We start from the raw sequence: 27622 nt of genomic DNA, 5'->3' as shown, positions 1-27622 counted from the left end.
ATCTCTCTATTTAATCTTCTATAATAGAACATTCAGCCAGAACACCTCAGCTCTTAAGTCTATTCCTAAACTTTTGGTTTGCTATTTCTCTCCCCACCTTCAAATTATTTCTCAGAACTTACCTCTGACCATTATATTTGTTCAGTGGCCAAAATTACTGGTTAGTGTCTGATGTTCTCCCTATAACATACCTCGGCAGGTAGATGAAGAGCTGAGGAAAATAGTGATCTGTTATTTCTTTGTTACCTCCCCTCTCTCTCCTCTTAAGGTTATGTCAGCTTCATGGGCAACAACTGCTCTCCCACAGCGAGTGAGATATGTCACATGCAAGTGTCAAGTATGCAAAATATTCAGGCAATCCCATCCTCAGACTATTGCATTTTAACTGCTTTTTAATTTGGCAACAAAGAGAACACAAAGATTTGTGTCTAGTTTGGGTGATGTGCACTTTGGAGATGGAGATGAAGCTGGAATGGAGGACGTTTCCTTGTGCCTGCTGCCATTGAGTGCCCAAAACAGTTGAAGTTGTGGACTTTGGATTTGCTGCAAAGTGTCCTTGATGAATAGCTGCAATGCATCTAATGGATGATACACACTGCACTGGCAGTGGAAGGAGTGGGTGTTTTAACGTGATGCAGGCTGCTTTGTCCGGTATGAAAGGCAACAAATGGTAATCCAGCAGCTGCAATTTTTCCAGCTGTCTGCTTCATCACCAGAAACAAACCCACCAAAACAAAACAATCCCTTTCAGCGTGCAAGCGTGTAAGTGGTGTTACCGACAGTATACTTACAGGAGCCAGGTTGGACACATCCATAGTGTAGGTGGGATGTTGCCTCAGCCACTCGATCAGACTCTTGTTTTTCTGCTCTTCCTCAGTTGGCAGTTGCTGCTTGCCTTGGGGGAGTTTAATCATCATGTTGGACATGCTGTCGGCAGAGCGAGCCACCCCAGAGAAAAGCTGCTTCGATAGGTCCACCTCCTTTATGAAAAAGAAAATCCCTAATCATAGAATCATACAGCACAGGAGGTCACTTGCCCCACGTGCCTGTGCTGACTCTTTGAAGGAACTATTTAATGCCCCAACTCCTTGCTCTTTCCCACAGCACTCAAGCTTCATTGATTAAACCTTTCACTTATTGCTAAAACAGAGGAAGGTATTATAAGGCAGCCCAATATTTAGGTCCATAAATATATGAGGGTCACCAATAAATCCAATCAGGATTTCAGGAGAAACTTCTTTAGACAAAGGGTATTTAGAAGGTGTCACGTGACCAAAAGGAGTGGCTGAGATGAATGGCATTTAAGGGGAGCTAGACAAATACAAGGGAGAAAAAGGATCAGAAATATATATTGTACAGTTTAGGCAAATAGGCTGAGAGAAGGCTCAAGCATAAACTCTGGCTTAAACCAACTGGTCTGCTCTTTTGTTGTTGCTGATGAAATTCTGAGTAATTCGACTAATTTCTCGTTTTCAAGATTATCATTGAACCGGTTTCCATTTCCCTTTCAAGTAGCACATTCCAGATCACAACAACTTGCCGTGTTAAAGGAAGTTGGACAATTCCCCATGTTAACTAACAGTTGCCTTAAATGTGTGACATTGGATTATTAAGCTTCCTGAGAGCGGCAAGAGTTTTTAAAAAAAAATATTCATTTGCCAGATGTGGGCTTTGCTTAAGGTAGTGGTGAGCTGCCTTCTTGAACTGCTGAAGTACATGGGAGTTAGATACACCTACAATGCTGTTACAGAGGGCCTTGCAGGCTTCTGAACCAGTAACAGTGAAGGAACAGTGATATTTTTCCAAGGCAGGATGGTGAGTGGCTTGCAGGAGAAGATGATGGTATTCCCATGTATCTGCTGCCCTCGTCCTTCTAGATGGTAGAGGTCAACAATTTAGAAGGTGCTGTTGAAGGAGCATTAATGAGTTGCTGATATGAATCCTATAGATGGTACACAATGCTGCTATTTGGCATTGATAGTGGAGGGAATAAACACTGAAGTTGTGGTAGGGGGAATCAAATCAAGCTGTCGATACCTCGGTGATATTCAGATTCTTGAATGTTAATGGAACTGCACTCATCAAGACAAGGGGTTGATTATATTTCTCTCCACCAGTAAGGAATAGCCTTTTCCCAACATTAGAAACACTCAAACTTTCATACTAGAGAAAGCAACATGTCAGGAACACAAACAGAATAAGCAGACATTAGACTGAATGCTTGCATTGTGGATTCCCCAAGTTCAGGAAAGATGTAACGGCCTTAAAAGGTGCAGACCGGAAGTTTACCATAATTGACCAGGGATGACAAACTTCAGTTAAGAGGCAACATCATCCAATGTCAGGGGGTGAAGTTTGGCTTCTCTTTTTTGGAAATGGGAGGTGCCTGGTATTTGTGTGGCACGTGTTTCCCGACTTACTAACAGAGTCAAAGTAATGTACAATACAAGAGCCGTTCAATTCAGTTCACTGGGCCTATCTTACGAAATGTCTCATCCCACACGTCTTCGTTTCTTCTAACTTTGTAAGATTCTCAATCTTACAAAGTTAGGATACCCCTTTCAAGATCAGGATTCACCACCTTTTCAGTTCCTAATTCATTCTAACTCCTGGCAGTTCTCCATATTGATAATATTGATGTTATTCCTAGATCTTTTGCTGATAATTTTAAATCACTGACTTCTAATTATTGATCTGGAGAAAATCTTTTAAAACTAACTCTTTATCAATACTTTAAAACATTTCATCATTTGGAAATTGCTATGTAGTCAGTTCTGAACCTCGCCCCCCCCAAGTAGAAGATGCCAAACTTCTTCAACATCAACTCATAATTGAACACATTAGTTATTTCTCCATTTCCTCGAGTGAACTACTTTAAATCATTTAACTCGTGGTTAGTTACTCACTTGCCAGAAAACACCAGCTTCTCCAACTCTCCTCTTAACTCAAGTTCCTCATCCTTGGTGAAACTTGGTAAACTTTCTGTCTACCCTTTTTTAAAGCCTTTATCTTTTTCCTGAACTTGGAAAATCCACAGTACAAGCATTCAGTCTTTATTTTTATATTTCTGATTTACATCTCTCCAGCATGAATATTTGACTGGTCTTAAGGAATTGTATTGTCATTGGTGGATAGAATTTACAGTAGAGATATGTTAGCAACTTATGCAAATATATTTAAATTCTATGCAGTTCCATGATAGACATAACCCAGGATGGGTGACTTGAGATATTAAGGATCTCAAAAGCAACTGATCAGGTACATGACTGAATTTATAATTCATATAATTGTTACAGTGCCTTGCGTATGCGTGGACTCTCTAAATGAGCATGTGACCTAGTGATATTCTCTTGCCTTCTCCCTCCAATCTGTAGGAACTTATTCACATATAAACCCAGGTTCCTCTGCTTACAGGGAGAAATCTTCCCATCGGAGACAATCAAGGACAAGGAGCCACAACACTCAAAAAAAAATCAGAGCCAGGTCATTCAGGAGAGCAGTTAAGAAACATTTCACCAACTAAAGGATGTTAGAAAGGTATCATTCTCCCACAAAAAGCAGGAGATCATAGTTTAATTTATAACTTTACAACTGAGACTGATTTTGTATAAAAAGATAGGTGACGTCAAGGCAGAAGAACAAAGTTAAAATGCAGATGAGCTGTTACCTCACTGAATGCTATAGAGGCTGAAAGGCTGCAGCTGGACCAGACCAGGCAAGGAAAAGGTTTGGACAGTTTCCTTGCACATAAAATACAAAATTCTTCTGCCCATTGGAACTTTATCCCAATGCATTCTAGCTCTAACATTGTAAGTAACAGAACTGTATAAAGACACAGTATAGAAATAAGCCCTTCAGCCAGTCACGTTAATGCTCATGCTTCCATCAGCAGTAACTTAATCCCAGGTGTCTGCTGTGTTCCTAATTCTCTATACTCCCTTCAATTCCTTGACTTAATCTATTCTTTTATGGTGACATGGTGTCTGTGTTACTCAATAACTCATGAATTTCACTCCTGAGCCATACTGTGAATAATGCTTCTCCTGTTCAACTGTAAATTTATTACATTCGCTCATACCCGTGTCCTCCTCCTTTTAAACACTCGAAAGACTGTTTTTATCTACTCTGTGCAATTCATTTGTAATTTTAAACATTTCTATCACATCACCAATTGCTTCGGGTGACAAACGTCCTAATAACTGGCAATTAGAAATTTATTTCTGAACTCTATACAAGTGACAGCCAGTAGCCAAGATGAACCTATCACTCACTTGCAATTTCACAAAAGCAGCAGTAATCTGTCAGTCATTGAGATGCTGCAACTGTACATTCAGATGGAGTTTCTACACATCTTAGTAAAGGAGAGCCTCAGACAAGAGGAGTTGAAAGAGTGGGTGCAGAAAATTGCCTCATTCCCAAGACTGAACAAATGATATGGAATTTATTAAATCAGTGTTTATTGTCTTTATTTACTTACTTTTTAGAATTTGTTTATGGGATGTGGGCATCGATGGCCAGGCCAGCATTTATTACCCATCCCTAATTGGCCAGAGGGCACTTAAGAGGAGCCACATTGCTTTGGGTCTGGAGTCACACTAGGGCAAACCATGTAAGGATGGTAGATTTCCTTCCCTAAAGGACATGAGTGAACCAGATGGGTTCAATCAATTCAACAGAATAATCAACAATTAGATGAGCTTTTTATTCCAGACTTTTTGTTGAATTCAAATTTCACTGACTGCCAAGGCTGGATTTGAACCCATGTCCCCAGAAAATTGCACCAGGTAACAAATGACTAGTTCAATGACCATACCACTACACTATTGCCTCGCCGTCTATGGTTAGGGGTCCTCTTTCAGATTTATTCTAAACTGTAATCTATCCCACTGTCCAGTCTCATGTTACCTAGATTTGAGATTTTTCCAGCACTCTGTCTCACTTAAACAGTTTCCTGACCTGAATAGTCTATTTGTAGAAAGGCAAAATATTGAAGATGCTGGAAATCTGAAATAAACACAGAATGCTGGAGAAACTCAGCAGGTCTGGTATCCTCTGTGAGGAGAGAAACAATTAATGCTGAGAGCTGAAGAATCATACCAGACTTGAAATGTTTCTTTCTCCACAGGTGCTGCCAGGCCTACTGAATTCCTCCACTGTTCTCTATGTTTGTCAAGGGCAGCAAAACTTTACACCTTCACTCTTCACCAGGAGATAGTGAGGACTGCAGACGCTGAAGAAGTTAAAGTTGATAAAAGTGTGGTGCTGGAAAAAGCACAGCAGTTCAGTAGCATCTGAAGAGCAATAGAGTCAATGTTTCAGGCATAACCTTTCATCAGGACTCTGTGTTTATTTCAGGAGTAACTCTTCACCAGGGACAGTCTTGAGTTCCATGAATTGCCCTTGAACAGAGGCCCAAGTTTCCAGTTACCACCAGCCGCCTTCATCTGGTTGTACTTGTCCGCACACTGAACAACTTCTCTTTTCACTCCACTCACTTTCTTCTAAATAAAAGGTTGCTATTGTTAGCTGCATGGATCCAAGTTATGTCTGCCAATTTCCACCCTTCTCCCATCTAAAGAAAACACCCACTCTTCTTTTTTCCCCTCCCTCAGTTTTGGGAATGTGTCATAAATGAACAGACTACAAGCCCACCAAATCCTAAAAGGATCCCAACGATGCTTAAGTTTATCTGTCACCATACATCTGCTCTGATCTCTACCATGACCTGCTTCTGACACATTTTCCTTTCTCTTCAACTGAAGATTTCTCTTTTACTGATTGATAAATGTGTGTTCATTCTTTTTCCCATAATTGTGCTTGCAACTTTCCCCTGCATCCCAGAACCATGTAACGGTTTCCCTTGTTCACAGCTTCTGCCCCTCGAGCCTCTAAAATCAACTGATCACTTTCCATCATTTCCACAACCTCTTAACAGAATTCCACCATGAAACATATCTTTACCTCCTCGTTCCTTTCAACAGTCCAAAAGGATTATTTCATCTGTGACAGTCTGGTCCACTTCTCAATTCATCCCCAAAACTCCCTGCCCTTCCCTCAGCACCTTCCCATTCAAGTGCAGGAACTGCAACACCAACCCATTCACTATCCATCAGTCTACTGTGTCAGACTCCAAACACTTCATCTGGATGGAACAATTATACACACATACGTTTTCAAAGTAATATATCTGCTTTGCATAATTGTGGTCTTATCAACATTGAAGACTAAATGCAGATGAGGTGATCACTTTGTACAACACCATTGTTCAGTCTGCAAGCTTCCCCTGAACTTTCAGTGGGTTGTCACTTTAATTCTCCATCTTGCCCTCAGGCTGACCTCTCTGTCCTCAGTCTCCTGCAGATTAAAACTTATTGCAAGGTTGGGAAACAGCACTCATCTTTCTATTATTCAAATTACAGCTTTCTGGAATTAACATTTGCTTCAGTAATTTCAGATCATAATCTATATTCCTATTTTGTCTCTCTGTTCTTTGCAATTCTGTCTTTAGTCTCATTCTTTTCCATTTCATGCTCTCAAATGGCTGATGTTCATCACTTTCATTCCATCTCCTTCACACATTTTTGTTTCTTTTGTCTATAAAATGTAAGAGCAGAAGGTGGTCACTTGGCCCATCGAGTCTGCTCCACCTTTAATTAGCTCATGGCTGATCTGATCATCCTCAACTCCACTTTCCAGCCTTCTCCCCATAACCCTTGATTCTTGTACTGATTAAAAATCTGTCTATCTCAACCTTGCACTTACATAACGGCCCAACCTGTACAGTCTTTCATTGTTAAGAATTTCATAGATTCACTATCCTCAGAAAAAAAAATCCTCAGCTGTCTTGAGTGAGGGATGCCTTAAGCAGAGATTACACCTTCTGGTCCTAGATTCTCCCTTTCCATTGATAAAGGGACCAAAACTGTTCACAGTATTCCAGCTGTGGTCTGACTGGTGCCCTGTATAGCTGTAACAAGCCTTCCCCTTTTTTTTATACTCCATTGCCTTTGGAAGAAAGGAGGCAAGCATTCCAATTGCCTTCCCCATTAGTTGCTGAACTTAGGTGCTAGCTTTTTGTAATTTATGCACAAAGGTCCCCAAATCCCTCTCTGATGCAGCTTTCTTAGTCCTTCTCCACTTCAATAATGTTCAACTCCCCTTTTCCTCCAGTCAAAACTCTCAACCTCATATTCCTCCACATTATATTCCATCTGCCAAGGTTTTGCCCACTCACTCAGCCTGTCTATATCCCTCTGTAGACTCTTCATACCATCCCCACCACTCCCAACCTACTTTGGTGTCATTTGCAAACTTGATCTTGGTACATTCCCTTTCCTCATACAAGTTATTAATATACACTAAATAATTATGGCTCCAGCACTGATCCCTGTAGCACTGCACTAGTTACAGGCGGTCATTCTGAAAGTACCTCCCTTATCCCAACTCTGTCTTTTATTAGCCCATTCTCTATCCATGCTAATATACTGCCCAAACATCTATCGCCACTCCTTTACTCTTTCTCTACCAACTTTGTCACTTAACCTCTGCTTCTGTTCTTTTGCTCTTACCCCACATTTCTAACTTTCAAAGTTAAAATCTATTACATTTCACTGCCTGACCTGCTGAGATTCTCATGCTCTGTTCCTCTTTCTGGTTATGATTAATTTTACATTTAAGGAGCTCATGGCTATTACTCCATTGGCAGATCTCAAGCTCAGCACCCAAACCCAAAATGAATTCATTCAGAAATAGGGAGGCCAGCCACATAATGCTTGCCACAATCAGAAGCTGCACAGTGCAAGAGAGCTTCATTTCCTTTTGCTATTGGCTCTTGCTGCTATGTAGCACCAACCACATCATGCCACTGTTTTCTACATACCAAGTTGTCTGGCTTTTTTTCCTTCATAAAGAGGATGTCAATTCCTTCAACATTCTTTCTTCGTCCTCGCCTCCTCCTCGACGTATCATCACCTCTAAAGGCGCCATTCATCACCTGCCCAGTGACTGGGTGGACGAGGCCTGCCTGCAGGACCCCAGCCATGTCTGCCCTGAAAGCACTCGAAGGCTCTAGTGATCCCAGCTTTGGTGTGCTTGCACTGATGACGACTGGCACTGAACTGGATGCCTCCTCAGAAGCCTTCGAGAGGTCCATAGCAGTCTCTTGCCACCCGTTTAAAATTACAGGAGGGCGAGTAAGAGATGGAGAAACCTCTTCCATGTTCTTCCTCTTTGCTCCTCGGTCTGTCTCAAACTCGTATTTTCGTCGTCTCTTTCTTTGATCCCTTGGGAATGTTAATGTGAGTAAACTCTCCTGTTTTCCAAACAGAATTGCACTGTGTCAGTAACAGTCATAACAAAATTGTTCACAAAGTAAAATCATACACAAGAATTGTACAGAGTCGTGCAGAGACCAACAGGTGAAATATCCTTCACGGTAGGATAGACCCTGTCTGAACTTGTTCATGATGCCAGTCACACATTAACATCAACTCTTTCTTACTCTGAACTAATTGAGCAAACCATTTAGACCCCTTGAGAAAAAAACTTCACTTTTGGATCCATTCAGGTCCACTTTAGGTCTTTTCAGTTTTCGGACATGTGGATAAAGGATACCCGATCTGTTATCAGTAAAAGCATGGACCCCAATATTAACCAATGGCTCAATGTGATATCACACTCATTTGATTCCTTAAAAATATCCAAACTCCAAACTGTTCTCACATTACCCATGTTTATTTTATTGTATCTGCTGTTTAAAAGGGCGGCTTAGGACACATCTCAGAGAGAACTCATACACAATAAATTTCCATCAATTGCCACATCCCACAAATTAATTTTCAGAAGTGTAAGAGATAGGTCCTGCAGAATTGGACAATGCAGAAAGAAGGCATAATGGACTATCTCAAAAGTTGTGGGGAATTTAATAAATTTAAAAATGGAGAAGATACCAGATTTTTAACTGCTATTTTCAGGGTCACAAGAAAGGCAGAAATAGGCTGGAGGGATTCAAGCAGAAAATCAGCACATAGCAAAATGTGAAAACCCTGGAGTGGAAAAGGGCAGGAGCAGAGTCCACAGTTGGTCAATGTTTGAGGAAGGGGGCAAAATGACAAGAGTGCTAACTGAAGACACTGTTCGAGGGATGAGGAACAATGTGGCTTATAACATTGACTTTTAACAGGATCATGGGAGGAAGAAACTGCAAAGTGGTAGAGAATCAAATACCAAAAGGTTACACTCACATGGTGAGTAGACATGATTTAATTCCACGGTGCATATGTTTATTAAAGTACTTTATATCCTTCCCCTTAAGCAATACAGAAGCATGATCCACTGGCAAGTGGAAGGGGAGGATAATCAGCTGGGACTGAAACTCAGCACTGGATTCTTAATTCCTGAAGGAAAATCCTACAATTATTTTTACCTCATTTAAGAAAACAAATCACAGTCCATTAAAACAAACATGGGCAATGTGAGAACAGTTTGGAGTTTGGAACAAGGAAGTTTGGATATTTTTAAGGAATCAAATGAATGTCATATCTCATTGAGTCATTGGTCAATATTGGGGTCCATGCTTTTACTGATACATAGGTCGGGTATCCTTTATCCACATGTCCGAAAACTGAAAAGACCTAAAGTGGACCTGAATGGACCTAAAAATGAAGTTTTTCCCCCAAAAGGTCTGAATGGACTCTGAATGGACCAATAACAGCAAATGTCCTTAAAAACTGAAACTATCCTCTATATGAAAACCAGTCAGTCCCAGGGTTTTCAGATAAAAGATTCCTGATTCGTATTTATGACCTAGGTCTTGGTACACAGGCAACAATTTTAAAGACTTGAGACGATATAAAACTTGGAAGAATTGTAAACTGTGATGACGACAAATTTGGATAAAGTGGTGGAATGGACAGATTGAGGGCAGATGAAGTTCAATGTAGAGAAGTGTGCAGTAATGCATTTTGGTAGAAAGAACATAGGGAGACAAAGAGTACAAGTTTAAATAAAGAAAAAAATAAATTTAATCTGAATAAGTGAGATGATGCACGTGAGCAGGGTAAGCAAGGCAAGGGAATATATAATGAAGAGTAGGATCCTCGGTAGCACCGAGGAACAGGGGGGCCTGGGCTTCATGTACACTGGCCCCTAATGGTAGTAGGATAAATTTGTTAAAAAGCCAACTGGGATACTTGCCTTTATTAGACAAAGTTAAAAATCACAACACCAGGTTATAAACCAACAGACTTATTTGGAAGTACAAGCTTTCGGAGGGTTACTCCTTCATCAGGTAGTTACCCAATGAAGGAGCAGCGCTCTGAAAGCTTGTACTTCCAAATAAACCTATTGGAGTATAACCATATCATATTTATTAGATGAAGCAGAGTTTAAGTGCAAGGAGGTTATGCTGAAACTGTACAGGCCTTTGGTTAGGCCACAGCTACAGCATTGTGTTCAGTTCTGCAATCCACATTATAGGAGGGATGTGTTAGCACTGGAAAGGGTGCACAGAAGATTTACCAGGATGGTGCCTGTGCTGGAGAGTTTTAGTTATGAAGAGAACGTGGAGAGATTGGGGTTGCTTTCCTTGGAGCAGAGGAGATTGAAAGAGTGACATGGTTGACATGTATACGATTATGAGGGGCATTAACAAAATAGACAGGAAGGAACATTTCCTCTTGGTGGAGGGATCAATGACTGGAATGGCACAGATTTAAGGTAAGGGGCAGGAGGAAAAATGTTTTCACCTGGACAGTGGTGGAAATCTCAAACTCACTGTCTGTGAGGGTGGTAGAGACAGAAACCCTCATAACATTTAAGAAATATTTAGACACATACTTGTGATGCCAAGGCATACGAGGCAATGGAGCATGTGCTGTAAAATGAAATTAGAATAGTTAGGTACTCAAATTTCACTGGTGTGGATCCAACAAGCCAAAGGGCCTTTTTCTGTGCTGTAGTGTGAGGGCACAAGAGCAGTGGGACCTGGATGCATAAGTACACAGATCATTGAAGATGACAGGACAGGTGGATACAGCACTAAGTAGACTTTATTTATTAATAGAGACAAGCAAAAGGTGTTGAACCCGTTTAAAACACGAGTGAGACCTCACCTGGAGTACAGTTCTGGGCACCACACTTTAGGAAGGGCGCAAACTGATTGGAGAGGCTACAGAAGAGATTTACAAGAATGATTCCAGGTTTGAGAAACTTCAGCTATGAGAACAGATTGAGGGGTTGGGACTATTCTTCCTGGAGAGAAGGCAGCGAAGACAGGATCTGATTGACTTTTCACAATCATGAAAGGATTGGATTGAGTAGAGGATGGCATTATGATGCTCATTTGGAAAGCTGGTGTGGATACAACAGGCTTCATGGCCTCCTTATGCATCATAACATGTCCATGATCTCAGGTCAGGATCAAAAGGCTTTCTATACAGTAAGTAATGATGATCTGAAATGTGCTGGCTCAATGAGCTGTGGAAATAGGTGAACTTTGGACAAATATGTCAAAGCAGAAAATTGCACGTTGAAAGAAGAGGAAAGATTTAAAGGGCTACAATAAAAGATCATGGGAATGGAACTAAATCAGAGATCTCATTTAAAGGTCTGGAACAGGAATGAAGGATATTCCACATAAGTTATGATTCTGTAGCCCCATTGTACATTCTCTTAGGCCTTATATTCATGTCACTATGAACAACTCAAGGAATATACAGTTTTATTTACTGTTTTCTTCCTCTCCTTAACACCACCATCCCACCAACTGTGATCCGCATCAGAAATTCAATAATGACACAAATTAATCGATTACCTCGGGCAAGTTCTGGAGTGGTGATAGCGTACCTTTGTAAGGTGTTGGGCAGATAAGGAGCCATCAGCAATGCTGAGGGTATGTGCGGCCTGCACTGGAACACTCAGGCAGCTTCTCATGTTCAGAGTTTCTGTCGGAGTAGCCATGGAATACATTCCACTCTGAGGTTCAAGGCTCTGCTGCTGTGCTGATGGCCATTTCCCTTTTAACACGGCGTGACAGATATTGTCAATGCGGTTTATGATGACTCGATCCTAAGGGTGTTAAAAGCAGAAAAAGCTTAATTGCAAACGTGAAGGTTGATTGCAAGAAAATGATTTGTTTTTTATCAATTTAAGATTGTTGTTAAGCAGCTAGCTAACAGAAGAACAAATAAATTTGCCCTACAGTCAAGGAAGTACTTTTGAATTGTACTTGTTTTTGTTTATTTTCAAAGGATGTGATTGCCAGCATTTGTTGACCATCCCCAATTGCCCATGAATGAAATGGTTTGTGAGGTTATTTGCAAGGACAACTAAAATTAAACCACATTGCCGTGGATCTGGAGTCACACGGTGGCCATGGAAGGTAAGGGCAGCAAATTTCCTTCCTTATACACAGTGAAGCAGGTGGGTTTTACAATAACAATAGTATGATGGCCATCGTTACAGAGACTAATTTTCAATTCCAGATTTATTCAATGAATTTAAATTCCACCATGAACCAGTGTCCATAGAGCATTAGCCTGGGCATCTGGAATATTAGTGCAGTGTCTTCTACACAGTCAGAGACAGTGCAGCTAATGCGTAGATCGCAACATCTCCAAGACAGCACGAGCATAAATTCCTCAATATATTTTAGGGCTCTGGTTGAGTTCTAAATATTGAACAGATCACGAAGAGGACCTCCACAGCTCTTCGAGGTTCAAAGTTTGGCCATGGCATCTTTCGGTTAACCCAAGAGAGCAGACAGATTTGAAATTTCATGTGAAAGCTGGCCATTCTGACAGTGCAAGTGTGGACTGTCAGTCTAGATTACAGTACAACCCCTATTCCCAGCAGCCTGTTGTCCATCCATGAAGCAGCTGTACCTAGTCTCCAAACTACCTTTGGCCACTCTGCAGAAGAATAGAGTGTTTTCTCTTGAAGCAGCTGAGCGATAGTTGGCTCTCTGATATCCTGAAGGAGGTTGTCCTGGATTTCATCTTGACCCAGGCTGGTAGACGTATTACTTTCCTCATCAAAATTCTTCAATGCGATAGCTGAGAAGATCAACATTCTTGTTGTAATAATGGTAGGGATGTATAATTTTAGCTTTTTTATAATCACAGTTTAGTAAGCTAGAGGTTTCACTTTCAAACCTCATCGTGGCAAGTTTCAATTTTGTCAATTGCTCAACTATCACTAAGAACCAACAATTTTACCAATGTTTTTCAGGGAAATGACTGATAAATTACCGTGTTTTCAATTTAATTTTAATGTCATTATGGTAACTAGAGACAGATATGCTGCATTGCTAGTGCTACCCAAATCCCATAAACAATATTTTTAATAAATACCTCACACATTGAAGGGCTTCAAAAGTGTTCCAATGACACTTTTTATCTGCTTTAAGTGCAGGGAAACATGACATTGATAGAACTGTTCAGGATTAACGATTGGGACACTGGTCAGAAACAGACTGTATTACTATGTTGTCAAAAGATAATGTACCATACAAAATAAGGAAGGAAGGATAATATATTAGCATGGATAGAGGATTAGTTGATTGTCAAGAAACAGAGTAGGGATAAATTGAGCATTTTAAAATTGATAGTCTGTAATTGGTGAAATGTCACAAGGGTCAGTGCTGGGGCTTCAGCTTTCATAAAATACATTAATGAATTAGACTTGGAAAAAGAGAAGAATATATCTACATTTGCTGACAATCTATAGTTAGGTGATAAGCTGTGAGAAAGACATGAAAGAGGTGATGTGAGAGTGGCGACAAGGTGACAGGTGGAATATAATGTGGGGAAAAGTAAGGTTATCAACTCGAAGTATAGAAAAAAAAGAATATGTTTGAAAACATACGAAATTTGAAAATGTTGATATTGAGAACCTTTGGCGAACTCATCCAAAGAATACAGGAAGTTAGTATGTAAGGGTACACAGCATGCAATTAGGAAGGCAAATAGCATGTTAGCCTTTATTGCAAGATGATTAGAGTGCAAGAATACACAAGTCTTGCCACAATTGTTCAGTCTATCTGGACTCCTTATTTAAAAATGGATACACTTGCATCAGAGACAGTAGAGTGAAGTATCTAACCACCACCCCTTGAAGGACCCCTACTAGAAGGACAAGGGCAGCAGATACATGGGATCACCATCACTTTCAGATTCTCTCCCACTCCCCCGCACCACCAAGCTATTAGATTACATTACAGTGTGGAAACAGGCCCTTCAGCCCAACAAGTCCACACCGACCCGCCGAAGCGCAACCAACCCATACCCCCACATTTACCCCTTACCTAACACTACGGGCAATTTAGCATGGCCAATTCACCTAACCTGCACATCTTTGGACTGTGGGAGGAAACCGGAGCACCCGGAGGAAACCCACGCAGACACGGGGAGAACGTGCAAACTCCACACAGTCAGTCGCCTGAGGCGGGAATTGAACCCGGGTCTCTAGCGCTGTGAGGCAGCAGTGCTAACCACTGTGCCACCGTGCCGCCCTTACTTCAATGTCACTGGGTCAAAGATCCTGGAATTCCTTCCCTAAGGGGATTGTGGGTCTACCCATAGCAGGTGACTACAGTGGTTCAAGAAAACACCTCACCACCACCTTCTCAAGGGCAACTAGGGACAGGCAATAAATGCTGGCCCAGCCAGCAATGCCCACATCCCAGATATGAGATGAGAAGGTTGTCCTACGATAAAAAGCTGAGCGAATTTAATCTCTCTCTTCTGGGGGTTAGAGAAATGAGAAGTGATCTTATTGAAACATTCAAGATTCTGAAGGGGCTTGGCAAGGTAGGCACTGAGGGATCTTTTCCCCTAGCTGGACAATTAAAAAAGAAGCCAGTTATTTAGGACTAAGACGTGAAGAAATTTATTCACCCGGAAGACTGCAAGTCTTTGGAACTGTCTAGCCGGAGAATAGTGGATGCACCATCATTGAGAATATATTCACATAAGCAGGAAGGGAAATTGAGACCAGAAATCAAAATTATGGTATTGAAAATTGGAGCGGGTTCAGGGCGCTGCCAGGCTGACCTCTAAAGTTCCCTGTATTTTTGGGATTTAACTTAAAGGAACATGGATAATACAGGATTAAATGCATGAATTTTTGGACAGAGTGCAGGGAAAACATTTTTGCTTGCAGTGACTGGCAGGATATGGAATTCACTGCAAAAGTTTGTGATAGTACAGAAATCACATCAATATTTACAGATGGATAACGCAGAGTATAAAGTGATACAGGATCAGCTCAGGCGCGTGGGATTTAATGCAGCTCAAGTGGAAGATAGCAACTGTTTTGGCTGCGTAAGTTCGAAGTAATTCAATGCAATGCGTTGGGTTTCAGATAGACAGGCCAAAGGTTTTCTCTTGATATTAATTGGAGGAGAAATGTAGGTCTGGACTTGTCATGTTTCTGCAGGAATGTCAACTTTTCCTTAAACAGTCAAAATGTTAGCTCAAAATTTCTAAGTCAATGTGTCTCCACACCTCTTGACAGATGCTTTGGCTAAAAATCCCCCTTACTAACCAAGAGTCTACCCCATTCTTAAATACACTCAATGACTTGGCCTCCACAGCCTTCTGCAGCAATGTGCTCCACAGATTAACCACCTTCTGGGTGAAGATTAGACTACATTACAGTGTGGAAATAGGCCCTTCAGCCCAACAAGTCCACACCGACCCGCCGAAGCGTAACCCACCAATATCCCTCCATTTACCCCTTACCTAACACTACGGGCAATTTAGCATGGCCAATTCACCTAACCTGCACATCTTTGGACTGTGGGAGGAATCCGGAGCACCCGGAGGAAACCCATGCAGACACGGGGAGAATGTGCAAACTCCACACAGTCAGTCGCACTGATGTGTTGGGCCCTTCCATCATTTTAGAAGGGGGTATTTGTGGAACTCCTCCTCTAATGAATTGTTTAACTATCCACCACGATTCACAACTGGACGTGGCAGAAGTACAGTGCTTAGCTCTATTCATCACTTGCTGCTTCTGCTGCCTGGCATGCTAACAGTCCTGTTTGGTAACTTCACCAGGTTGGTTTCTTATTTTTAGGAATGCCTGATGCTTCTCCTCTCACAGGTCACCATATATTTTCCAGACTCTCACCTAATCTGTGCAATTTGCTCTCACAATGTAAGCCTTTTAGCTCCAAATATTTCTTTTAAACATGCCTTTCTATCCCCATGTTCAGGATGAAGCACAGCTGTGATGGCTTTCATGGTTAACAGGTTGAAAACACAAGCTAAATGTTCACTGGTGCAATCTCCAGACTTTTAAGGATTTGATTATTAAAGAACAGTATAAGGTAAAGGTAAATTTAAGAGACGCTCCCCCATGCAGTTTGTGCTTTAAGGATCCCTGATACATGCGGGTTTGCAGAAACATTTAAGAAAAATGAATACCAACCACCTTCAGGTTGCGAGCTATCTTCCTCAGATTTCTCTTCCGTTTCGCATGGACTGTCATGTTCCTTGATGCAGTCCTCCAGGAGATGTCTGAAGGTCACCTCCTGCTTTATGGGGGCCACATCTACTTGATCTGATGGTGACCCTGGTGCACCATCCACTACCTTCACAATGGAATGGGCTGGTCTGAAGGACTGAAGACCACTGGGCAGACATTTCACACCAACTGTCTCAAATGGTACATCATCTGATTCAGGATGTACATTGGTCACGTTTCCAGCTTCCTTTGTTGAGCTGTTCTCATTCACAGCTACAGCTTGGTGTTCACAGCCTGGCACAGCTTCCATCAGCTTCAAATCATCAGAGACATCTGAATGTTTGGGCGTTGCAGGTGGGGAGTTTGGGTCAGACAGTTGGTTGATTTCAACTTGTGGTTTGTCTAGGCCATTTGCAGCAGTCTGCATATGACCCATGGCTAGATACTTAGCCTGCATGTCATAGGTATGTTCAATCATTACATTCTCACGATCAATTATCTCTGTTGACTGCTTATCTTCTGAACATCCATTTTCAGCTTGAAGCATCTCGCACTGTTTAAGGTCATGTTTTGCAATCACACCAAGTACTGTGTCTTTCACAGGTTCTGTTCCAGCCACACTACACACAGGTGCTACTACACTGTCTGCCATCTTCTCAGATATAGTTTGCAATTCCAATATACCATTGGATTTCACCTGCAAAAAGTTCAGACAGTTTATTCTAGTTTGGTTGGTATCACCACACACAGCCTGCAAGTTTTCCATTGGAGAACTGCACTTAAGGATAGGATTTTGCAAACTATCCCCCCCATTGTTGTCACTGCAGTTTCCACCAAACTCTCTTGTTCCTTTCGACTCCATGTGTGAATCTGGCACACTAAAAAATCCAGCCTGAATGCAACTGGTAGCCCCCCATTCATTCCTTGCAGCCACTGGGTCAGGTGGCCTTGCTTTAGCTTGGGTAGCATCACACCTCCTTGTGGAATCAGCAGCATCCTCTTCATTCTTCACTTCCAAGCAAACAGCGAGTGCTCCTGCTTCCGGGCTCGGCTCTTCTAAAGCCTCTTCCATCTTCTCTTGCTCCATATCCATCTGCTCAATATTGTCTTTCTCTCCTAGAGTCAGTACAGTGGATGCAGGGGATGCAGATTGGCTGAGGTTGAGTGAGGATTGGCTGTAAGGTGCTGGGACATTCTGGAAGTAACTGCTTCCATTCTGCACATAGTTCCTGTGGGCCTCACGGAAAGAAAGTTGAGGGTCATTAAGGATATAGTAGTCTGTCCGACTGAGGCCATGTTTGGCAGCACCAATCAGCAGGTCGCGGTCATGTTTGGCACATTCCCACCACACTGGCAAGTACAGACTAGGGCGGCACAGTTTCAACCGTTCATTCAGTTGTGGGCTCCGGAGTACCTGCTCCCGAACTTTCCGCAACAGCTCAATCCGGTACAGAGTCCTTGAAGCACGTTCTTCTGTGATGGGCTCAACAAAAATGCTGGGGTCTGAAGGCTCTGAAACAATAAAAGAAATGGGCCGTTAGGTACTCGTGCTTTGTAAATTCACTGCTCTAGGTTGCCCCCATGTATAAGAGACAAACTTGGGCTGAAACAGTCTTCAGATGTAGGTTTGCTCACTGAGCTGGAAGGTTCAGTTTCAGATGTTTTGTCACCATACTAGGTAACATCTTCAGAGAGCCTCCAGATAAAGCACTGGTGGCATGGTCCGCTTTCCATTTGTGTGTTTATGTTTCCTTGGGTTGGTGATGTCATTTCTTGTGATTACATCATTCCCCACTGTGATGTCATTTTCTGTTCTTTTTCTCAGGGGTAAATCGGGTCCAACTAAATGTGTTTGTTGATAGAGTTCCGGTTGGAATGCCATGGTTCTAGGAATTTTCGTGCATATCTCTGTTTGGCTTGTTCTAGGATGGATGTGCTGTCCCAGTCAAAGTGGTGTCCTTCCTCATCCGTATGTGAGGATACTAGTGAGAGAGGGTCATGTTTTTTTTTGTGGCTGGTTGATGTTCATGTATCCTGGTGGCTAGTTTTCTGCCTGTTTGTCCAATGTAGTGTTTGTTACAGTCCTTGCAAGGTTTCTAGAATTCCTAGAAGCACGGCATTCCAACTGGAACTCTTATCAACAAACACATTGACTTGGATCCTATTTATCACCCGCTGAGAAAAAGAACAGGAAATGACATCTCCAACAAGAAATGACATCACCAACACAAGGAAACCTAAACATATAAATGGAAAGCAGGCCATACCACTTGTGCTTCATCTGGAGGCTCACTGGATGTTACCGAGTACGGTGACAAAAGGTCTGAAAACAAACCTTCCAGCTCAGCAAGCAAACCTAAATCCAGAACCTCAACCTGAGCTACAAATCTTCTCAAAATGCGCCAACAGTCTTCAGACTTAATTTGGAAGCAACAGAAGAACTGGGCGGAATAGGTCATTAGAGCTTTCAAGCCTGTTTCACCATTCAATAAGATTGTGCTGATCGGATCATGGCCTTCAATCCATAAATTATAACCCTCAATTCTTTTGACAATCAAAATTCAGCTTTGAATTTCTTTAATTATGCAGTCATCACTACTCTGAGGATGGGAATTCCACAGAGAAGAAATTCCGATTCTTTTCCATCAATTATAGGAGACACTTTAATTTTAAACGGAGTCTTTAGTTCTGGATTCCTTCAAGTGGAAACATTCTTTCAGCATCTACATTGTCATGGGCCATCAGAATCTTAGGTTTGTCAATAAGATTATCACTCATTCGTTTCAACTCTAATGAATACAGGACAAACCTGTGCAAATTTTATTCATAAAGTAGACCCCTCATCCCAGGTATCAGTTGAATGAATGTTCTCTGAATATTTTAAAAACGTATTCATTCACAGGATGAAGGTGTCACGGGCCATGCCAGCATTTGTTGCCCGTCCCTAAACGTCCAGACTGCAGATAAGAGTCTATGGGTCTGGAGTCACATGTAGGCTGGATCAGGTAAGGATGGCAGCTTCCTTCTCTCAAGGACAATAGTGAACCAGACAGGTTTTCCTGATGAAAGGTTTTTGCCTGAAAAGTTGATTTTCCTGCTCCTTAGATGCTGCCTGACCTGCTGTGCTTTTCCAGCACCACTCTAATCTAGACTCTGATCTCCAGCATTTGCAGTCCTCACTTTTGCATAGGTTCTCCCAGCAATCAGCGATGCTTACATGGTCATCACTGGACTCCTAATTCAGAATTTTATTGAATTCCACCATCTGCCCCAGCAGGATTTGAATGTGGGGAGTGAGAACATTCCCTGGGTCTCTGGATTAACAGTCCAGTGATAATACCACGAGGCCATTGCCTACCCTATTACTTCCAATGCAGGAAGGGACAGAAGTTACAGGTCCCAGTTCTGCTCCTGGTCAAGGCCCAAATCGGAGTACAGGGCTCCACCCTGACCTGAGCCCATCCAGTCCAAGGACTATACTCCTTGGAAAGGCAAACGGCAAAAGCCAAAAGGAGTTTTGACACAGGTTTTCAAAATCATGAGTGGCTGGATAGAGTAGATAGGGAGAAGCTGCCTCTGCTCATGAAAGGAAGAGATATACAATGAGAAGACGTAGTTTGAAAGTGAGTGCATGGAATGCATTGTCTGGAAATGTAGTAGGGGAAGGAGGTTCAATTAAGGCAGTCAAGAGGGCATTAGATGTTTTTTTTAATGGAAACAGGTTGAAAGGTGAATGGGGAAAAGGCAGGAGATTGGCACTAGGAGATGATGTGCACTTGAAGAGCTGGAGAAGACATGATGAGCTAAGTGGTCTCATTCTGGAGCTTGACAACTCTGTGACACCCGATCCCCTGTACTGCAACATTCTGCCGTCTCTCTCCATTTAAATCATGTTCTGCTTTTCTATTCTTCATGTGCAAGTAGACAGCCTCTCAGTTTCCCACATTACACTCCATCTGCCAAGTGATGCATTTAGGCAAGACTAATTCTAGAGCGAATTATACAATGAATGGAAGAGTCTTGGGAAAAGTCGATGGTCAAAGAGATTAGATTAGATTTTTGATTAGATTACTTACAAGTCCACACCGACCCGCCGAAGCGCAACCCACCCATACCCCTACATTTACCCCTTACCTAACACTACGGGCAATTTAGCATGGCCAATTCACCTGACCTGCACATCTTTGGACTGTGGGAGGAAACCGGAGCACCCGGAGGAAACCCACACAGACACGGGAAGAACGTGCAAACTCCACACAGTCAGTCGCCTGAGGCGGGAATTGAACCCGGGTCTCTGGCGCTGTGAGGCAGCAGTGCTAACCACTGTGCCACCGTGCCGCCCAAAATCTGGAGATCTGGGAGTGCAGGTCCATTGTACCCTGAAGGTTGCTGCACAGGTGGATAGAATGGTCAAGAAGGCATATAGTATGCTTACCTTCATTGGACAGGGTATTGAGTAAAAGAGCTGGCAAGTCATGTTAAAATTGTACAAGACATTGGTTCGGCTGCATTTAGAATATTAAAATTGTCCAAGACATTGGTTCGGCCACATTTAGAATGCTGTGTACAGTTCTGTCCCACATTACCAAAAGGATGTGGACGCTTTGGAGAGGGTGCAGAGAAGGTTTACGAGGATGTTGCCTGGTATGGAAGGTGCTAGCAATGAAGAGAGGTTGAGTAGGTTAGGTTTGGTTTCATTAGAAAAAAGGAGATTGGGTGGGGACCGGATTGAGATTTACAAAATCATGAAAGGTATAGACAGGGTGGATAGAGACAAGCTTTTTCCCAGGGTAAAGGATTCAATAATGAGAGGTCATGCTTTCAAGGTGAGAGGTGGAAAGTTTAAGGGAATACACGCGGCAAGTACTTCACACAGAGGGTGGTGGGCATCTGGAACGTGTTGCCAGCAGAGCGGTAGAGGCAGGTACAGTAGATTCATTTAAAATGTATCGGGACAGATGCATGAGTATGTGGGGGGCAGAGGGATACAGATGCTTAGGAAGTGGGCAATAGGTTTAGACAGTAGATTTGGATCGGCTCAGGCTTGGAGGACCAAATGGACTGTTCCTGGGCTGTAAATTTTCTTTGTTCTCTTTGATTTCTGGCTCACTTAATCTATGTCTCTTTGCAAACTCAATGTCCTCCTCACAACTTGCTTTCTAACTGTATTGTCAACAAAAGTGACTACAATGCATTCAGTACCCTCATCCAAGTAATTAATAAAGGGACAGTTCACTGACAAAGTCAAGAGTGTGGTGTTGGAAAATTCCTGACGAAGGGCTCCTGCCTGAAACATCGATTCCCCTGCACCCCGGATGCTGCCTGAGCTCCTGTGTTTTTCCAGCACCACACTCTCGACTCTGATCTTTAGCATCTGCCGTCCTCATTTTCTCCTCGTTCATTGAAAAAGCAAAGGGAATAGGTACAAGCAAAATAACTAGATTCTGCAGATTTGGAATCAAAATAGAAAGTGCTGGAAAACCTCAGCAGGTCTGGTAACATCTGTGGAAAGAGAGGAACTGAATTAATGTCCCAAGTCCAATATTTGCACCAATTCAGTATAACTAAGAACCCAGAGACATTAGAAACTGAGCTGCAACTGCCTACCAAATCACCCATCCAGTGCAAAGTCTGGGGATCCAAATGTTTAATGGGGCTGTAACAGAAAAGAGACTATGGAAAAACACAAACCTTCCACACAGAGCTCAGCTTCTCACTCGGATGTGGATTAGAGTCCACCTGCTTTTAAAGATGAAATTTCTCTCCACCCCCTCAGGTTTTCCCTCTAAAGCATTAACTCATGGTAAGTTATGATCCACTCTCTCCATGAGACTATCCTCCATCCACTTGCAAAACTGAACAGCCTACTGGACAGGCTGACGAGTGCGGATAACCCCATATCTACCAGTTCACTTTTGAGAAAGAAGCACTTGATAATGATTGGAAACAAGATCTACAACTGACTTATCATCTACACTCGCCAATAATGGTCAACGGTAGATCTCTATCACTACTCCAACTGACATCAGACAACTCAACACAGGGTAGAAAGGAAACAAAGTTCCTGAGAAATCCAGCAGATCTGGCAGTGCCTGTGGAGAGAGGAGCAGGAGATAATGTTTCAAGTCCCGTCTCTCTCTCACTCTCTCTCCTTCAGAACTCATGGTATTTCAAATGATGGGCTTGAAACATTTCTCTCTCCTAAAGTGCTGCCAGGCCTGCTGAGTTTCTAAATCATTGTTTTTATTTCAGGTCTGTAGCATCTGCAGTATTTTGCTTCTATTAGTGGAAGAAAGGAACATGGGCGCCTTCCCTTTTGCATCAATGTAACTGGCTGCATGACCTAGCACCATGAACTGACTGAAATGTGACACCATGGAACAGAACTCACCTTCTTTCCTCAGAGGCAAACGGCACACGCTCCGGCACATAGCCATAAAGCTTCGAAAATACCTTTCCAGGCTCCCATCTGTTTTCCTTTCTAACCTGGCAAAGCTGCGAAACTGGTTCCAGTTAAACTGTTTCCGGTCAGGATCATACACCACGCCAAATGTCGAAACCACACGATAGAAATCTGTCTGCTCCCTCCTTGTCCAGCTAAACGGGAACAAGAAATGCAAGTTGATAATTCTGGACAAGAGCAAGAAGCACCCCACTTTGCAATTACCAAATGAGGGCAGAATGGGACAAAGTAGATGCATCTGATTCTGAATGACCTCCTTTAGTCCTGTAAATGATCTGAATGAGAAAAGTGAATGCACTATTGCCAAGTTTGTGGATATCACAGAGATAGGTGGGAAGGTAAGGGATGACAAAGAGCCTGTAATGGGATATAGACAGGATGAGGAGTGGGCAATAACTTGGTACAGGGAATACAATGTGGGCAAATAGGAGGTTGTGGACTTTGGCAGGAAGAATAGAGGAGCTGAATATTATTTAAATGGAGAACGGTTATAAAAAAGACACAACAGAGATTTGGAAGCTACAGCAGAGAGATTCTTCGAACTTTTGACAGGATAGATGTGAAAAGATTGTTTCCTCTTATGGGACAGTCTAGGACCAGAGGGCATCATCTCAGAGTAAGAAGTTGCCCAATTAGACAAATGAGGAATTTCTTCTGAAGTTCGGAATCTGTGGAATTCTTTATCACATGGGGCTGTAGAGACTGAGCCATCCGTTACATTCAAGGTTGAGATAGAAAGATTTTTAATCAGTAAGAGAATCAAGGTTAAGAGGAAAAGAAAGTGCAGTTGTGGAATATCAGATCAGCCATGATCTGATTGGATGGCAGAGTAGATTCAATGGGTTAAATGACCTAATTCTGTTCTTAGGTCGTAGTCCTTATGTAAAACCTTCTGTGGTTATCACTTACTGAATGGATTAGCACATCAGAATATCTTTAAAGGAGTCAGTTATTGCAGTAAGGAGGGACAATATCTTGGAAGGGTCATCAAGTGAGGCTTTGTAGATTCAAGTTAGGAATAAAAAAGGTGCAATCACACTGTTAGGAGTGTATTATAAGCCTCCAAACAGTCAGCAGGGAAGGGAGAAGCAGGTATGTACTAAATTTACCAAGGTGTATAAAACCAATAACAGGGTGATGATATTAGGGGATTTCAACTTCCCTAGTATTAACTCGCATAGTCATAGTGTAAATGGTTTGCTGGGGACAGATTTCTTGAAATGTATTAAAGAAAGCTTTTTCTATCAACATGTAGATGGTCCAGCATGGGACAGTGCAGTACTGAGAGTGAAGCCAGAAAGGAGTTTGATGTGAAATGACAGAGGCTGAGCATTTTACTGAAAAAACCCACAAAACTTTGAAGTTTTAAGTTTTGTTAAGGAAAAGAAAAAGATGGCCTGTAAAAAAAGGAGTTTTTGGATTGGTGAGGAAGACAGATTTTGTTAAAATAAGGTAGGATCTGGCCAAAGTAGACTGTGAACAGCTGAGGGTAAATCCACAGCAGAACAGTGGGAGGTATTCAAAAATGTATTAGAGAGAGTACAGTTCCAATATGTTCCCTTTTGGGTGAAATGTAGCAACAAGCAGCCCAGGACTGGATAAAATGGAAAAGGAGGGTCACATAACAGATAGAAAAGGAGCAAATCAACAAGGGTCCTCATGAAGTATAGAATGGAGAGGGGAAACTTAAAGCAATTAGGGAAGCAAAGGAGGGTCATGAAATGAACATTAGCGGGTAAAACTAAGGAGAATCACAAGATATTTCACAAGAGTATCCAAGTATTGAGGATAACCAGGGAAGGAGTAGGGCCAATTAGCAACCAAGGGGGAAATCTGTAGTGGAGCCAAAGTTCAATTGACAGTGTTAAAGAAGGACTTCACACCTATCTTCAGTTTGGAAAAGGGGAATGTAGTTACAGAATTCAGGCAGAGGGACTGTGAGACTCCCAAGAGGTTTGACATTGGGAATGAAGTAGTACTGGAGGATTTTGCATGGTTAAAAGTGGGTAAATCTCCAGGTCTGGATTAGCAGTACCCCTGGCTGCTGTGGGAGACGAGGGAGGAAATCACTGGGGTCATGAACCAAATTATAATTCCTCTTTGGCTACAGGGGAGGAGCCAGGTGACTGGAGGACAGCTAATGTGGTTCCACTTTTCAAGAAGGGAGGCAGAGATAAACGTGGAATTACAGGCCAGTGAATCTCACATCAGTGGTAAGGAAACTACTTGAGAAAGTATTGAAAGAAAGGATTCATCTCCATACAGAGAGGCAAGGTTTGATCGGGGACAGTTAACATGGCTTTCTCAGAGGGAGGTCACACCTAACAAATCTGGTTCAATCCGTCATGGAGGTGACCCGATGTGTAAATGATGTAGTTTATATAGATTTCAGCAAAGCCTTTGACAAGGTCCCACATGGGCGACTGATAAAGAAGGTAAAAGCACATGTGATCCAGGGTAACTTGACAGGATGCATCCAAAATTGGTTTAGTGACAGGACACAGAGGGTGGTGGGAGAAGGCTGCGTGTGTGATTAGAGGCGTGTGCCATACCACAGGAATCAATGCTAGGTCTCTTATTGTTTGTGACCGACATAAACAATGATGATGAGAAAATGCGGGGGACAGTCAAAAATAGGTTTGTGGATGACATGAAGATTGGCTGGGTGGTTGGTAATGAGGAAGAAGGTCTTAAGTTACAGGAAGATGTAAATGGATTGATGAGATGGGCAGATGGAATTTAACCTTGAAAAGTGTAAGATAATGCATTTTGGTAGAAGTAATAAGACAAGGTAGTACTCAAGGAATGGCAAGACACTAGGAAGCTCAGTGGAAACAAATGATTTTGGGGTGTTTGTCCACAGACTCCTGGAAGTAGCAGAGAAAGTTAATAGGGCAGTTAAAGCAACATAGGATACACTTGCCCTTAACTGTCAAGGCATACATTATAAGAGCAAGGAGGTTATGCTGGAGCTGTATAGGACTTTGGTTTGGTCTCAGCTAGATAAGTGTGTGCAGTTCTGCTGTGGGAGACAAGGGAGGAAATCACTGGGGTCATGAACCAAATTATAATTCCTCTTTGGCTACAGGGGAGGAGCCAGTGACTGGAGGACAGCTAATGTGGTTCCACTTTTCAAGAAGGGAGGCAGAGATAAACGTGGAATTACAGGCCAGTGAATCTCACATCAGTGGTAAGGAAATTACTTGAGGAAGGATATAATTGCATTGCAGCAGGTGCAGAGGAGATTCACAGGTCTTGCGAAGGAGCATTTCAGCTAAAAAGAGATTGGATAAGCTCGGGTTGTTTTCCAGAACACACAAGATTAATGGGAGGGCCTGATTGAGGTGTGTAAGATTATAAGGGGTATAGACAGACTGGATAGATAGCAGCTGTTCCTCTTAGTTGAAAGGTCAGTATTATGGGGACACTTAAGATGGAAAGCAGGAGTCTTAGAGGGAATTTGATGAACTACTTTTTCACCAGAGTGGTGAGGGTCTGGAATGCACTGTCTGGGAGAGTATTTGAGGCAGGTAACCTTACAATGTTTTAAAATTACTCGGATGAGCACTTGAAATGTCACAACAATCAAATCAGTAGGTCAAGTGTTGGAATATAGGACTAGTGTAGATTTCGTGTAGTTTGATGGCTCTTCTGCCCTCGATGTTTCTAAGAAAGACCAGTGAAAACAGGGGAGAAAATGGCTTCTCCAAATCCCAATATTCCACACTAAATCAGTGTAAATATCCCTCTAAGTATAGTTCCTACAACAGCAGCAGATCCAGAAATAATTTCACTACTTCTGGTAGAAAGTGTGTTTTTTAAAAATTTTGATTTTATATATAAAAAAAATTAAGGTATTCAAGTGACTTTGTAAACCGCAATATAAGGGATGAAGCAAACAGTGCACAATTACCCAATAAAGGTTGTACCTTAGTGAAAGCAGGGGTCAGTTGATTCTGGGATGCTGCTTGTGGTGCTAACAGTGTTCGATTTTACGGACAAATCATAATCTTGGTAAATAATTCATAAATAGTCAGAAAACATGAGACTGAAAAAAGAAGCATTTTGTCAAAATTTTTCATCTTGCACTTATCAGAGCATTTCACAAGGAAACCAATTCAAAGAGAAAACAAACATTTATATTGCGTGAGTGGAGAGTACTATCAGTCGGCAAATGATGAGCAAAGAGAAAAATTGTGCTGACAACCAATTTAGATTGGGCTCGCGTTGCAGCGTTCTTTCATCTCCTGGAAACTAAACATATTAGTAGACAGGGCTCTGTTCTTTGCAGACAGAAAGAACACTTACATACACAGCATCTATTTCAACTCAAAAAAAATGGTGACACTTATGAGCTAGTTGATTTCTCAGGATAATGCCTTGATTAAACAGTGTCAATGGGACTCATTTAAAATTTAAACAAAGCTTGGCAGTTAAATGTCAAGGAACATTAAACAGGTACATTCTCCAAGGCTAAGACTCTGACCAGAATTTAGATCAAAGTGGTGCTGGAAAAGCACAGCAGGTCACTAGCATCCGAGGAGCAGGAAAATTGACGTTTCGGGAATAGAGGCAGGAAGCCTCCAGGGTGGAGAGATAATTGAGGCAGGGGAGAGCTGGGGAGAAGGTAGCAAAGAGTACAATACGTGAATGGGGGTGGGGATTGAGGTGATCGGTCAGAGAGGAGGG

The 27622-nt window shown here is 42.1% G+C and overlaps 1 protein-coding gene across 7 annotated transcripts in view; it reads right to left on the bottom strand.

The window, feature by feature from the left end:
* The window catches only part of chd6 (chromodomain helicase DNA binding protein 6), a 252768-nt gene that overhangs the window by 9340 nt on the left and 215806 nt on the right, over positions 1-27622 (bottom strand). For 6 of the 7 annotated variants that reach the window (XM_043710969.1, XM_043710967.1, XM_043710968.1 and 3 more), the window contains 6 exons: positions 22862-23067; positions 16435-17982; positions 12898-13052; positions 11845-12066; positions 7880-8311; positions 792-980 (listed from right to left, as the gene is read on the bottom strand). In XM_043710969.1, coding sequence (XP_043566904.1) covers positions 792-980; positions 7880-8311; positions 11845-12066; positions 12898-13052; positions 16435-17982; positions 22862-23067 — 2752 coding nt within the window. The remainder of the gene's footprint in view (positions 1-791; positions 981-7879; positions 8312-11844; positions 12067-12897; positions 13053-16434; positions 17983-22861; positions 23068-27622) is intronic. The other variant, XM_043710964.1, reaches the window with a different exon arrangement.

The sequence above is a fragment of the Chiloscyllium plagiosum genome, chromosome 20, assembly GCF_004010195.1.
Source record: "Chiloscyllium plagiosum isolate BGI_BamShark_2017 chromosome 20, ASM401019v2, whole genome shotgun sequence".
Classification (NCBI taxonomy): Eukaryota; Metazoa; Chordata; class Chondrichthyes; order Orectolobiformes; family Hemiscylliidae; genus Chiloscyllium; species Chiloscyllium plagiosum.
This window is presented reverse-complemented; position numbering and strand designations above follow the sequence as displayed.